The sequence below is a fragment of the Cottoperca gobio genome, chromosome 21 (assembly GCF_900634415.1).
Source record: "Cottoperca gobio chromosome 21, fCotGob3.1, whole genome shotgun sequence".
In the NCBI taxonomy this organism is placed as follows: Eukaryota; Metazoa; Chordata; class Actinopteri; order Perciformes; family Bovichtidae; genus Cottoperca; species Cottoperca gobio.
The window spans coordinates 1,599,588-1,613,654 of NC_041375.1; the positions used below are offsets into that span (position 1 = coordinate 1,599,588).

The 14,067-nt window shown below is 40.2% G+C and overlaps 2 protein-coding genes and 1 pseudogene across 2 annotated transcripts; 1 reads left to right on the top strand and 2 right to left on the bottom strand.

The window, feature by feature from the left end:
• Nucleotides 1–14,067, bottom strand: part of LOC115026457 (protein ZBED8-like) — a 37,464-nt pseudogene that overhangs the window by 13,671 nt on the left and 9,726 nt on the right.
• LOC115026206 (trace amine-associated receptor 13c-like) lies at nucleotides 5,917–7,067 on the bottom strand. Its single transcript, XM_029458898.1, has 2 exons — nucleotides 6,898–7,067; nucleotides 5,917–6,736 (listed from the first exon to the last, which is right to left on the bottom strand). Exons 1-2 carry the CDS (start codon nucleotides 7,065–7,067, stop codon nucleotides 5,917–5,919), a joined length of 990 nt encoding a protein of 329 aa, XP_029314758.1.
• Nucleotides 10,696–11,946, top strand: LOC115026205 (trace amine-associated receptor 13c-like). The gene is made up of 2 exons (XM_029458897.1): nucleotides 10,696–10,865; nucleotides 11,127–11,946. The coding sequence occupies exons 1-2, from the start codon at nucleotides 10,696–10,698 to the stop codon at nucleotides 11,944–11,946; spliced, it is 990 nt and encodes a 329-aa protein (XP_029314757.1).

Genomic DNA, 14,067 nt, shown 5'->3' on the forward strand with positions numbered 1-14,067 from the left:
GCAGAAACATCGAGAAAGAATAAGTTATTGAACTTACAGACGTCGATGTGTCGAAGTTGAGAAATAATTGAATATTTAGCGATCGAGCAATCTGCGGACAACTAGTCGGGTTCATAACAATTCAAGGAAACCAAGCTATCAACTCCATATAGGATAGCTTGTGATCTATTTACGATCGAGGATAATGTTACGTTTTGTTATGATGTATTTACTATTTATTGGGAAGTTCTATGAATTATAGTCAAATGTATATACCTGTCTGTGTTCTGTTGCTGCAGCGGATCTCCGCCAAATCCAGGATCACCGTCACCATCATCCGCATGTTCGCTCCCGTCTGTGTCTCCATCTTGAATACTGTGTCTCGAGCTGCTCTGTTTCCACCACGTTAAACTCGCCCGCATGATCTAAATCCACGACACCGGCATCCTCTTCAATAAACGCCTCTTCTTGAAGGTGCAACGAGTCTATTGACGACTCACTGTCACTCGATTCTGTCGAAAGATCCCAGCCAGAGTCCGACATCGCCACGTCTGCCGTGCTGTCTGTGTATTCAACTGGTGGACTGTGTTCTACTTGTGACGTCAGAACACGGCGTCGGCTGTTTCCGGTAGCGGCGATGTCAACATCGGTGGTCGACATACTAAATCGTGATTTATTAAATACTGCGAGCATAGTGTCATAGAGAAATATACAACGTGCAAAAGTTTCTGAAGCAGCATTTCACATTAAGTAGGCTTACTCACTGTTTAGTTTGCTCCTGAAACTTGGCATCTTTTAGCGTCACAAGTGCATCAATATCAGCCATCAAATCCTGAGTAACAGCCAATTTCAGGATGTAGTGAATGTGTGTGAGCCTGGAGTGCAGCTTTGTTTTATTGATGCTCATTACAGAGAAAAGTTGTTCACAAAGATAGGTAGTCCCGAACATGCACAAAACCTTTGCAGCGAGGGCTGTCAATGTGGGGTGCCTTGGCAAGAGATGCTGATAAAAGGTGTCTAAGCCCGCCGAGGCAAATGAGTCCTTCAAATCTGAATTACACTGCAAGTTGATTACTTCAAGTTGAATGTCGACAGATCAGAAGCCTTGACCGTGAATGGCTTTGATGCTAATGCTATTTTGCTAGCAATAAGGTAGCTTTCACTGCTGCATCGCCGATATCTCGGCTACAGGTAACAACAGACTGCTATTTCTTCAGACCCGCTAACAATTCATTTATCTCCTCAGTTGCAAGCTGTTGTATTTTTCTGCCATGATGAGTCTCATAGTGATGCCAAATATTATATTCTTTGAGCACTGAAACCTGCTGTGAACACACCAAGAACACAGCTTTCCCACTCACCTCTGTGAATAAATAGGAAACGGTCCATTTTTCTTGGAAAACTCTTCACTCCGTGTCCATTTTTCTCCTTTTTTGACAAAGACATTTTGAGTAATGACGGTGCCACAGAGTGTAATGTTGACAGAACCCGCCAGCTCCAGAAGTTCTTTTACCAGCAGCTCCAGCAGGAACAGTTTGCTTGCTTGGCAGTGTTGTGTGTGACCCCCAGTGGACACATTTGAAATAGCAGTTACTTGTATTGAAAATGTTAAGTTAATGTCTTCGCTGTCATTTTTAAACTTTGCAAAATCATTCCGCGGGACGGATTGGACCCTCTGGCGGGCCGGTTTATGTCAACCAACGCGATGTGGCCACAGTAGCCCATACCTGTCAACATTGGAATTTCAAAATAAGGGACATTTTCTGGCGGACTCCATCCATCCAACAGCTCTCAGCCACCAGCCCCCATATAATGTAAATGTAAACACATAAGGGACGGGTATATACATTCAGGAAATACATGTTTATTTAAAGTATGTATTACTTGTACATACATGTTTATAAGATTTATGTATTTTATTTGATGAGTTATTATCATCAATTTATTTGATGATTGATGAGTTGTGTGGCTTTTGTTTCCCCGACGAGGACTTCCTTGCGATGGCAGAGTCGGGAAACTTGTCCGCTCACTACCACTGAAATCATCGCAGAAGTTGGAAGGCTACATTATTTATATAAAATCGACACCTTTCCCTCAGCTTTGGTCACTTGGTCTGCCTCCGACACAGTTCTTGTCACAAATGAAGTCATTGACAGTGTATGTGTTTGTGCCTCTTGGGCGTGCTTGTGCTTGGACGCTTATTCCGCCGAGTGCAATACAAAAAGTATAAGTTTGCCCGGCTCTGCTTTTTATTAAATAAGGGAAGGTCTCCTCCCATTTGGCAGGTACTTGCATAAAGTTTTAACTTGTTTGGCAGGTACAACTGCGTCTCCATCTATCTCCCGTTCACTGTGACTCTCATCCATATGTTTTCGTCTTCTTCTGTGTTATTGTTCCTGTTTTCTTCTTCTGTGTGTTTAGTGGCGGATAACGTTTTTTCAGCTAAAGTTAAACATAATACTGCAGTTGTTTTACTCAGGTAAAACAACTGCTTTACCTGAGGCCCCTGAAACTTTGAGAGCACATCTCCTCACCACAGCTTCAGCAATAGAGGTTTTGAACATCGCCCACTTAGGTTCAATGCCCCAAACCTCCACAGGGATGTTTAAAAAGATCCTTCCAAGAAGGCCAAACACTCCGAACTGCTGTTTGGGGCCTAGGCACAAACAACGATCAGAGTTTTCCCACCCGTAACCTGATGGCGTAGGGTATGGGTCGGGAACCTATGGCTTGCGAGCCATATATGGCTCTTTCGTTGACGCAGACAATTTTGAGCTGACATTTTTTAACATGATTAACAAGTAATAAATAATTATACTGTGTCATTTTAAAGCAAAACATTTAGCAGCGGATTTTGTTTTAGTTCTCCCCTCTCCTTTCCTCTGCTCCGTCTCTGACTGTGTGCGCACGTGTGTGTGCGTGGGGGGGGAGGGAGAAACAGCTCAGGAGAAACTGTGCAAAGCAAGCAGTCCAGGGGTGTCAAACTCAATCACAGGGAGGGCCAACATTATGAATAGGACAACATGGTCGCCTGCATTTATAGCCTACATGTGCTTTACTCCTTTTTTCATGTATGTGGTCAAATCAGTATGAAGCATCCAGTGAAACTTCTCACAGCTGCTTTACTTCCCTGCTCTCCTTCAATTCCTCCAGAGCAGTGGTCTTCACTATTTTTTACGTGAGAGCCACATTGAGAGGACAAAGTCAATAGGAGAGCCACTTTTACCGCAAAGTATGAAAAGCTACATCCAGTCATAAAAAGCACGTCTGCTTATTAATCTGTCATCCCACCCAGAACATACAATATGCAATGCAGCCAACCAATGCATTCAATACAAGCAGGATTACCTTAATACTGGGATGATGTTGTCAAACTCTTAAACCAATATTTCTGCTGAAGCCATAAAGCAGTTTCACAATCCATGTGATCTCAAAAGATGCCTCAGTTAATCGTTCAGCCGTATTAGTTGTCCTGTGTTTGAGCCTTTGTTGTCCAGAAACAGAAGAAAGCTGCTCTATTTTATTGTGCGTCGTTTAGAAATGCCGCTCCAAATGACTTAGCTTAAAACCAGAGAGGGTGTGTTTGCACATCAAGCACAAAGGGTTCGACTCACGGAGGACAAATACAAATTCCTCTGTCCACTTGTCTTGAAATTCCCTTTACTCGTCTTGTATGACTCCTACCTTTCTTTTTTAATGGGTGCAGCTGTTGTCTGTCCACAAACCACATCTCCAGCATCTTCCTCTCGATTCCGCTTTGGTTTGATGCTCCAAGGACAAATCTTAATGTTCCTCGTTTGTCACGCTTTGTTTCTGTCCAACTGGTGTGCAGCTTTTTTTAATATGAAATCGATCCGTTGTATATCTGTAGAATCACACGCGAACTAGCATGTAATGGTGAAACGAGTCGACCGGAGCCAAACTAACATGAGTTTGAAGTGCCAGGCTGGTCGTAGTATCCTCCAATTTAAATGTACAAATTTAGCGATATAAATTATTTTTTAGCAAATGTCCATATTCATAAGCATGCTTATGTTAACATATTTTAGTAATGTGTAAATCAGTTACTACATCTGTAACCAGTGAAGAACACATAGCTCTGTGAACATAGTCAATGTAGCATCACAAGCTAGCATGACATAACATTTTAGATATTTTTCATCAAGATATCTTTTATAAATGTAGATATTACTTTGATTTATTAATGTCTGTGTGCTCCAGTTGTCAGAGTTATGTTCACACACCAAAACTGATTTAATTCCCTTAAAAGCTGTTCAAGTGTCAGAGCCATTCTTCTGTGAACTTGGCTGACAAGGCTTTTATCAATAAATGCAGTTTGAGGTACTTTAATGAAGGAAATATGCATAAACAAGTAGAATAAGGAACTGCGGACATGTGTGTGCACCTGCTATATTTACATTTGTATGTTTAAGTTTGACAGCTGGAATGTTTCCTTTCAAACAAATGACATGAGATGTATTTGTTTTGTTTCAGGCACCTCAACTAAACTGTCTAAAAGGAGACTAAGATCAGGGTTTATCCAGAGTATGGTATTGTATTTTATCCAAATATATGTTTAGAAAATGCACTGAAAGGTTGTCAGATGTTGTCTTTGATCCTTACAGTATGGGATCTACTGTATGTGCATTTATAATATCTGTGAGACTGACACTGTCTCCATCTGCTGTCCATTGTCAGTGTTACATCTACAATGCTGCTGTCCTTAGAGACAACATAAAGTGTGAATATTATAAGGTGTACATACATAACTAGTGTGCATTCTTTTTCCTATCTTGTTTTAATTTTCAAACCTAGTTTTTAATAATTGTTATGTAAGGCAAGCACATGAAAGTTAGCCTTCAGGGCTTTCTGTCAGAAAGGGTGTATTTTAACCCAAACCTTCATCTTTTCCTAAACCAAACTAAGTAGTTTTGTTGCTTAAACTTAAGGATTTTTCTTGCAGAAAGCCATGATGATTAACTTCTACTATGTGCACATAGAAACACATTAGATATACAAGAACAATTTCAATTATGATTTGAAGTTGTGTCCAAATTTGAAGCGCTTTTACATGCCACACATTGAAGATGAGCTCATCCAGATATGAGTGCAATAGTTTTGGGCCTTTATGTCTAGTCTTTCTGCTAACGCAGGTTTTCTGATGGGGAATTTAATTCTCTGACTTGCCTGACCTGAGCACACTTCAACATCTCAAGGTGTTTACTGAATAACATGGTTTCTTTCGCTGTATATATATTTTTAAGGTTTTTTCAACATGTTGAAACTTCAGAATGATGAACTGTACAATTGTATTGCAAATGTGTAGTCCTAACATAGTATGCACATATTGCAGAAAGTATTATTTAATTATTTTTATACAATCATTTATTCTTCAGAGAAATTGAAGTTTCACTACGACAGACCCACCTCAATAACATCAGCATTCATATCATAATTACAAAGCATAGGTGCAGTGGGATTCTCTTAGCACTGCGGTTGTCTTTTCTTAAGTCCTTAAGGCAAAAAATAAACTATTAATGTACTATACCCTGTTACTAATCTTCCACTAAGATCCCAAAGCAGAAGTATTCACTGATACTCCTCAGCTAAAACATTCAGCTATTGAAATGAATAACACTACCACACTGGGAATTAATGTTTCAGATTATACTGACACTACATGAATGCAGCACAAAAGCCCTGACACAAAGTCAACAAAAGTGAAAAACAATTTGTGCATCAGCCCTGTGACAAACACACAGACACACTGAGCTGAAAACATAACTTCCTTGGCAGAGGTAATGACAGAAGCATGTTGGATTATACTTTCAGATGAAGTCATGACAATGAACACAATGATTGTCTGATAGTGAACATGATTCATGAAGGTTTGACAATATAAACATATAAGAACAACGCTGTTTCTGCAGTCTGTCTCTACAGTATTTTAGCATCACAAGAGTCAGGCCGAAGTATCTTAAAGGTAACAATGTGTTTGATAGATTTTCTAAACCAGGGGTAAAAGAAGGCATAGATCACTGGGTTTAGACAAGAGTTAAAATACAGCAGCCAGACTGCAACAAGTGAGGATGAACTACTGTCTTCAATATCCTCACCTTTCATGGATGGAGAGTAATATGGAAAAAAACACATTAGAAACACAACTACAACAATACCTAGAGTCCTGGCTGCTTTCAGCTCAGATTTCTTAGCAGTTCCACCAACTGAACGCTGGAGTGTAACAGCTGCAATATGAGAGCGCATGGCTCGAGCCTGAGACACAGCCACCACAAACACTCTCATATACAGAACTATGATGACAGTAACGGGGCCAATAAAGGTAAAGACAAAGTCAACAGCTCCTGTGATATCGTTAAGGACAACTACACACTCTCCATAGCAGGAATTATATGAATCAGGTTGTCTCAGAAAGTCCTTTAAATTGAGACAATTATAGAGAAAAGAGCAAATCCAACAGAGACAAACACAGACTTTTGTTCTGTTCAGAGTAACTCTGGTGGTGTAACGTAGAGGGTCACAAATAGCCAAATAACGATCAATTGATATGAGCACCATGTTTCCAACTGAAGAAGATGTAATGAAAAAACATACAACATAATACAGAGCACACATTAGGTCACCCAGGAACCAGCAAGCATCTGTTAAAATGATTCCAACAGGCATTAGCAGGAGGCCCACGAAGAAGTCTGAGACAGCCAGGGAGAGGATGAGGAGGTTGGTGGGGGTGTGGAGCTGCCTGGAGAGGAAGAATATCATTACGTATGAGGTTATCATCAATAGTAGATTTACAACAGATTTAATATTAACAAAAACATTCATATGTAAAAGAAGACATGTAGGCCTAATTATTTTAAACATCTAAAATGACAATATATAATCTTAAACGTGTGTCTCTGCCTGAAGTGGGAGATAGAGATGATGACCAGCAGGTTGAGAGCTACAGTGGGCAGAGAGATGAAGGACAACAGGGTGTAAGTGAGCATGGTATGTAACTGAGCTGGCATGGGTTTCCTGCAGGAATTGTTGAGTTGTGGAAAGCAGAGTTCAGCTCCTTCTGAAGTCTCCATCTGCAGAGGGAGGTGGTGAGAAGCTGCTGAGTTCTGGCAAAGCTCTCTGTTATACAGCTGATTTATCTCTTCTCGTCTCTCATGCCACACTACTGCTATGTTCTTCTCCAGCAAAGACTGAAGTCCCTCCTCTGTACTTTGTTTTCTGTAGTTACTAAGACAATGTCAGCCGTGTGTCGGCCGTGTCTGAAAACAGTGTGACCTTAGACGTGTTGACCCCACGGCATCATGATTCTTGAACGTGGTTCATGAAGGTTTGAAATTATAAACATACACGTTGTTTCTTCAGCCATTACACCTTTTGAATTTACTTCATTGACTCGATTACAACAGTATAGCAAAGATTGGTGACTCCAACCCTACATTATTACATAATATTATGATATAATACGACAGACCAACAGGAACTGAATGAAGAATATTAAACTACAAAACATTTACAACCCCATCCTCCGTGTTTTAGGAATATCAGACATTCCTGATCATGATCTGTAATGTAATCATAGATAAGGAAAAAACACACAAAGACATACACAAGTTGAAACAAATAAATATTTGAAGGCAAAATACAATTAATTTTATTTGACCTTTCACGCTGATCTAACATGTTGTAATAATAGGAAGTTTTGCTGAATGTTGAGTTTGATACAGGAAATGAGGGTTTGTGGAGGTGTCACCTCTCTTCCCGCTCCTTACTCCTGTTGCTCACACCGTGACGAAACATATCCGTACTGTCCTGCATTAGTTCGATGCTCTGTGTTTAGTGTCCTGTAAGTCTGTAACTTGTATGGTGCTGTTGCCATTTGATCAGGTCTCTCTTGAAAATGAGACCCTGTTTCTTAATGAGTTTTCTTTACCTGTATAAATAAAGGCTAAAAAATCTATAAAAATAAATGCTATTTCACTCATTTGTGTATAAAGGTATACATATGCATATATATATATATATATATATATATATATATATATATATATATATATATATATGTATATATAGGTATATTAGTTTGTCATAGGAACACAGGTTGGCATCTATTTTGTTGAGTGATTGTTTAATTAATTTGAATTCAATTGATAAGGGTTTTATTCAGTGGTTTGTGTCAAATGTTTGGTGCAATCTGCACCTGAAACAGAGCAACTTTCAAATACAAAAGAATTAAACATGCGAAGTAAGCATATCAACTCTAATCCTGTGAAAAGGACAAATAAATCAAATCAGATTGCTTCACAAAAAGGAGTGATCAGCTCTTTACACCAGTGATACTGGACCCCTCGACAGAAGTCTATAAGACTACAAGCAAGCCACAGATCATCTCTTCTCGTGTTTCTTCTTCTTACCGCTTCTCCTCGTCAAACGACCCAAACCCCAGCCACAGAGAGGGTGAGATGTTAATTATGGCTATCAATTGTTCCTTTAGATGGGTGGTTGTGGAGGTTGTGTCCACAGCCAGGTAAAAAATACAGAAGGAGAGAAGGGATGGGGAAAACAAACAGTTTATTGTCCAACAGACACTGCGAAACAAATGCTTCTCAGCAGTACAGTACAGTACAGGTCATTTAGCAGACGCTCTTATCCAGAGTGACTTACAGTGAACTAACTACAGGGACAGTCTCCCTGGATCAACTCAGGGTTAAGTACCTTGCTCAGGGGTACAATGGTACAGCCCTGGTATTGAACTTACGACCTATTGGTTTGGAAGGCGTATCACCACCCGCCACCAGCACTGGGCCGGGCCCACTCTGCCAATCTTCCAAAATCGGCCGAGGTCGGGCGTGTTCAGGGTGGTATGGCCGTAACCCGCCGCACCTGCCTGCCACCTAAATGGTACCCCAGATACCGTACCTCCCTTCGCCCAACCGCATACTTCTTCAGGTTAGCCGTGAGCCACGCTCTCCTTTGGGACTCTAGCACTGCCCCCAACTGCTGCACATGCTTCCTCCATGTCTCGCTGTGGATGATGACATCATCTAGGTAGGCCGCAGTGTGTGCAGAATGGGGATGCAGCACCCGGTCCATGAGCCGCTCGAACGTGGCTGGGATTCCAAATAACTCGAATGGAAGCATCACAGATTGGTACAATCTGTACGGAGTGGAAAGGGCTGTTTTTTCCTTGGACTCTGGAGACAGAGGAATCTGCCAGTAGCCCTTGGTTAAATCCAGTGTCGTGTAAAAACTAACCGTGCCCAGCCGATCCAGCAGTTAGTCGACCCAGAGGCATCGGGTAGGGATCGAATTTGGACACCTCATTCACCCTGCGATAGTCCACACAGAACCACACTGACCCATCGGGTTTGCACCAGCATGCCGGGGAAGAAACAGCCGCTGTTGGACTCTTCTATTACCCCCATCTCTAGCATGGCCAGAAGCTCCGGCTGAACAATTTTCTTCTTGCATTCAGGTAGCCGATAGGGCCGTGACTACACCAAGGCCTGCAGAACAAACAAAGGAAAGACAACAAATATGGCAGATTCAAACATTGTCGCCAGCACCTCTGTCATTTACCTGTATTCTCTGAACAAAAAATGTAGGCGGGAACTTTGAACATCTTTGTTCTATCTGAACACATGTATTGAGACCAGAAGCTAAGAACTATATTTAAAGCAAATCGTAAAATATATTGTACGTGATCTGTGCAGGATAATAGTGTCGGGTTAGAAAAGGGGGTTAGTTTTACATGCAAGGCCTTGTGTCTGCGTGAAGCAATACCAACATCAACTTAGCAGTGCGGTTGACAGAAGTTAAAGCTAAACAGTCTTGGAAGCTGTGATAGGCCGAGTTAACAGTCAGTCCACAGATGGTTACTTAACCTTCTGGTGATTCTGTGGGTTGTGGAAGATCCAGAATGGAAAATTTTATGGTTCCAGTGTCTTTATCTGTGAACCTGACACCTGACTCTCCTTGCATTTTGCCTCTTTGAGTATGAATAGTAGGAATTGTTGAGTTGTGTAAAGCAGAGTTCAGCTCCTTCTAAAGTCTCCATCTGCAGAGGGAGGTGGTGAGAAGCTGCACCAGAGTTCTGGCAAAGGTGAAAGGTCAAATGAAATTAATTGTATTTTGCATTCAAATATTTCTTTGTTTTAACTTGTGTAAGTCTTTGTGTGTGTTTCCTTATCTATGATTACATTACAGATCATGATCAGGAATGTATGATGCTCCTAAAGCACGGAGGAAGAGGTTGTAAACTTTTTGTAGCTTAACATTCTTCATTCAGTTCCTGTTGGTTTGTCCAATTAAAGATATCATAATATTTTGTAATAATGTAGGGTTGGAGTCACCAATCTTTGCTATACTGTTGTAATTGAGTCACTGAAGTAAATTCAAAAGGTGTAATGGCTGAAGAAACAACGTATATGTTTATATTTTCAAACCTTCATGAATCACGTTCACTATCAGAATCATGATGCCGTGGGGTCAACACCTCGAGGGTCACACTGTTTTCAGACACGGCCGACACACGGCTGACATTGTCTTAGTAACTACAGAAAACAAAGTACAGAGGAGGGACTTCAGTCTTTGCTGGAGAAGAAAATAGCAATAGTCTGGCAAGAGAGATGAGAAGAGATAAATAAGCTGTATAACAGAGAGCTTTGCCAGAACTCAGCAGCTTCTCACCACCTCCCTCTGCAGATGGAGACTTCAGATGGAGCTGAACTCTGCTTTCCACAACTCAACAAATCCTGCAGGAAACCCATGCCATCTCAGTTACATACCATGCTCACTTACACCGTGCTGTCCTTCATCTCTCTCCTCACTGTAGCTCTCAACCTGCTGGTCATCATCTCTATCTCCCACTTCAGGCAGAGAAACACTTTCATTCTAAGATTATATGTTTTCATATTAGATGTTTAAAATAATTAGGCCAACATGTCTTCTTTTACATATGAATGTTTTAGTTAATATTAATTCTCTTTTGAAATATTAAGTATTCAAACATGATGTTGTGTGACATAACATTTTGAATAATTTCATGTCAATAAGAATGTCCTTTGTTCTACTGCTGTTACTAACAAGCTACTATTGATGATAACCTCATACGTGATGATATTCTTCCTCTCCAGGCAGCTCCACTCCTCCACCAACCTCCTCATCCTCTCCCTGGCTGTCTCAGACTTCTTCGTGGGCCTCCTGCTAATGCCGGCTAGAATCATTTTAACAGATGCTTGCTGGTTCCTGGGTGACCTAATGTGTGCTCTATGTTATGTTGTAAGTTTTTTCATTACATCTTCTTCAGTTGGAAACATGGTGCTCATATCAATTGATCGTTATTTGGCTATTTGTGACCCTCTACGTTACACCACCAGAGTTACTCTGAACAGAACAAAAGTCTGTGTTTGTCTCTGTTGGATTTGTTCTTTTCTCTATAATGTTCTAATTGTAAAGGACTTTCTGAGACAACCTGATTCATATAATTCCTGCTATGGAGAGTGTGTAGTTGTCCTTAACTATATCACAGGAGCTGTTGACTTTGTCTTTACCTTTATTGTCCCCGTTACTGTCATCATAGTTCTGTATATGAGAGTATTTGTGGTGGCTGTGTCTCAGGCTCGAGCCATGCGCTCTCATATTGCAGCTGTTACACTCCAGCGTTCAGTTGGTGGAACTGCTAAGAAATCTGAGATGAAAGCAGCCAGGACTCTAGGTATTGTTGTAGTTGTGTTTCTAATGTGTTTTTTTCCATATTACTCTCCATCCATGAAAGGTGAGGATATTGAAGAGAGCAGTTCATCCCTACTTGTTGCAGTCTGGCTGCTGTATTTTAACTCTTGTCTAAACCCAGTGATCTATGCCTTCTTTTACCCCTGGTTTAGAAAATCTATCAAACTCATTGTTACCTTTAAGATACTTCGGCCTGACTCTTGTGATGCTAAAATACTGTAAAGACAGACTGGAGAAACATTGTAGATACATACAACCTAGTTTCCAGCTCGGTTTGTCAGTCAGTTTGTCACAGGGCTGTAAAATAGTCAATTTCACGATATGCCTTTTGTGCTCTAATATGTATACATTGTAGATAAGTTTGTTTCAGTTATATTTCCACTGTGCTAGCAGAAGGTTCTAAACCGTATAACAACAATATTTTTAGTAGGTTTTGTTTGCATTAGTGCAGTTTCAGTAATATGATTTATACACGCACAACTACATTGCGCGTTGTTTCTGTTTTGTATCAAGTGCTGACAGCTGTGTGACTCTTCAACATCTCCCCTCTCTACTCACTGTCTTTTAAAATGCATGAACACAGATACACAGTTTGTCTCCTCACCCAGACTGGCTTACATTCTGTATGATGATTGAACCTTTTTTAAGCAGAGAATAAATACTCCAAAGACAATTGTTCTCTCAATAACGTTTATTTCAGTATTATAGACTTCACTAGTAATTTGTATGAAGACTTAACAAAGCCTTCCGCAACAGCTGATGAACTAATTGTTTTTCACTTGTGTTGACTTTGTGTCAGGGCTTTTGTGCAGCATTCATGTAGTGTCAGTATAATCTGAAACATTAGTTCCCACTGTGGCAGTCCCACTTCATGTCAATAGTTGAGTGTTTTAGCTCAGTGACAGTGGATACTTTTGCTTTGGGAGCTTAGTGTAAGATTAGTAATAGAGTACAGTACATTCATTGTGTTTCTTAGCAACATAAAAGGTATTTATCAGCAGGCAGGTAACAGGCAGACAGAAAACAGCATTGAAACTTTGATGATCTGACAACTGAACAAAAGACATTTTAGCAGGTTACATTGTAGATATAACACTGACAACGGACAGCAGAGGGAGACAGTGTCAGTCTCACAGATATTATAAATGCACATACAGTAGATCCCACACTGTAAAGATCAAAGACAACATCTGACATTTGTTGATTTTAGGATTTTTAACCTTTCAGTGTATTTTCTTAACATATATTTGGATACAATAGAATAACATATTCTGGATAGACCCTGATCTTAGTCTCATTTTAGACAGTTTAGTCAGGTACAGTAGAAATATTTGAAGAGTAACAATACGTTTGTTGGATTTTAAAACTAGGGTTGGAATATTTGTGTGTATTTTTTTTGGCCTTATTAGTATCCTTCTCTTGCAGGTCAAAATCCTGTGATATTTTATTTTTATATTAAATGACTGTAATGAGTTGTTTTTATTGAGACATACTTAGGTCGACAGCTACTGAGCTGTACTAACAATCATCAATGTCTGCAGCAGGTATTCGTCCCAATATAGACGAACACAGATAACTCTTCTAATCAAATCAAATCAAATTTATTTGTATAGCCCAATATCACAAATTATACATTTGTCTCAGTGTGCTTTACAGACTGTACAGGTTACAACATCCTCTGTCCTTAGACCCTCTGTCCTTAGACCCTCTGTCCTTAGACCCTCGCATCGCACAAGGAAAAACTTCCTAAAAGAAACCCCAAAATTAAAGGGGAAAAAATGGAAGAAACCTCAGGGAGAGCAACTGAGGAGGGATCCCTCTCCCAGGACGGACAGACGTGCAATAGATGTCGTGTGTACAGGATAAACAACATAGTACAAATACAACATTTGACAGAAATTATGTTGTGTTGAAAAAAGAGAAAGAAATAGAAAGTTTGGATGAATCCAGGAAAATGTCAATAAGGCTTCCCGGTGTCCAGCAGGACCAGGTCAGCAGGCGCAGCCACGATTCATGATCCTGACGTAATCTTTATCTTCTCACGTTTACAGGGATGTTGTGAGACAATGAGACAAACTAGAACAAAAGCATTCTGTAATCACTGTCTGAAGGTGGACTGGTGATATTGCAAACATGTGAGTGAGGGTGTGGAGCTGCCAGAAACAAAACAAACGCATCTCATGTCATTTATTTGAAAGGAAACATTCCAGCTGTCAAACTTAAACATACACATGTAAATATAGCAGGTGCACACACATGGCCACAGTTCCTTATTCTACTTGTTTATGCATATTTCCTTTTAATGATTTTTCATTAAAGTACCTCAAACTGCATTTATTGATA

Excerpts from the sequence above, each read along its gene's own strand:
- LOC115026206 (XM_029458898.1), bottom strand. The coding sequence starts at position 7,067 with ATGGAGACTTCAGAAGGAGCTGAACTCTGCTTTCCACAACTCAACAAT. Across the intron at positions 6,737-6,897 it reads ATCTCTATCTCCCACTTCAG|GCAGCTCCACACCCCCACCA; the intron begins GCAGAGACACAC and ends CTTCCTCTCCAG.
- LOC115026205 (XM_029458897.1), top strand. The coding sequence starts at position 10,696 with ATGGAGACTTCAGATGGAGCTGAACTCTGCTTTCCACAACTCAACAAA. Across the intron at positions 10,866-11,126 it reads ATCTCTATCTCCCACTTCAG|GCAGCTCCACTCCTCCACCA; the intron begins GCAGAGAAACAC and ends CTTCCTCTCCAG.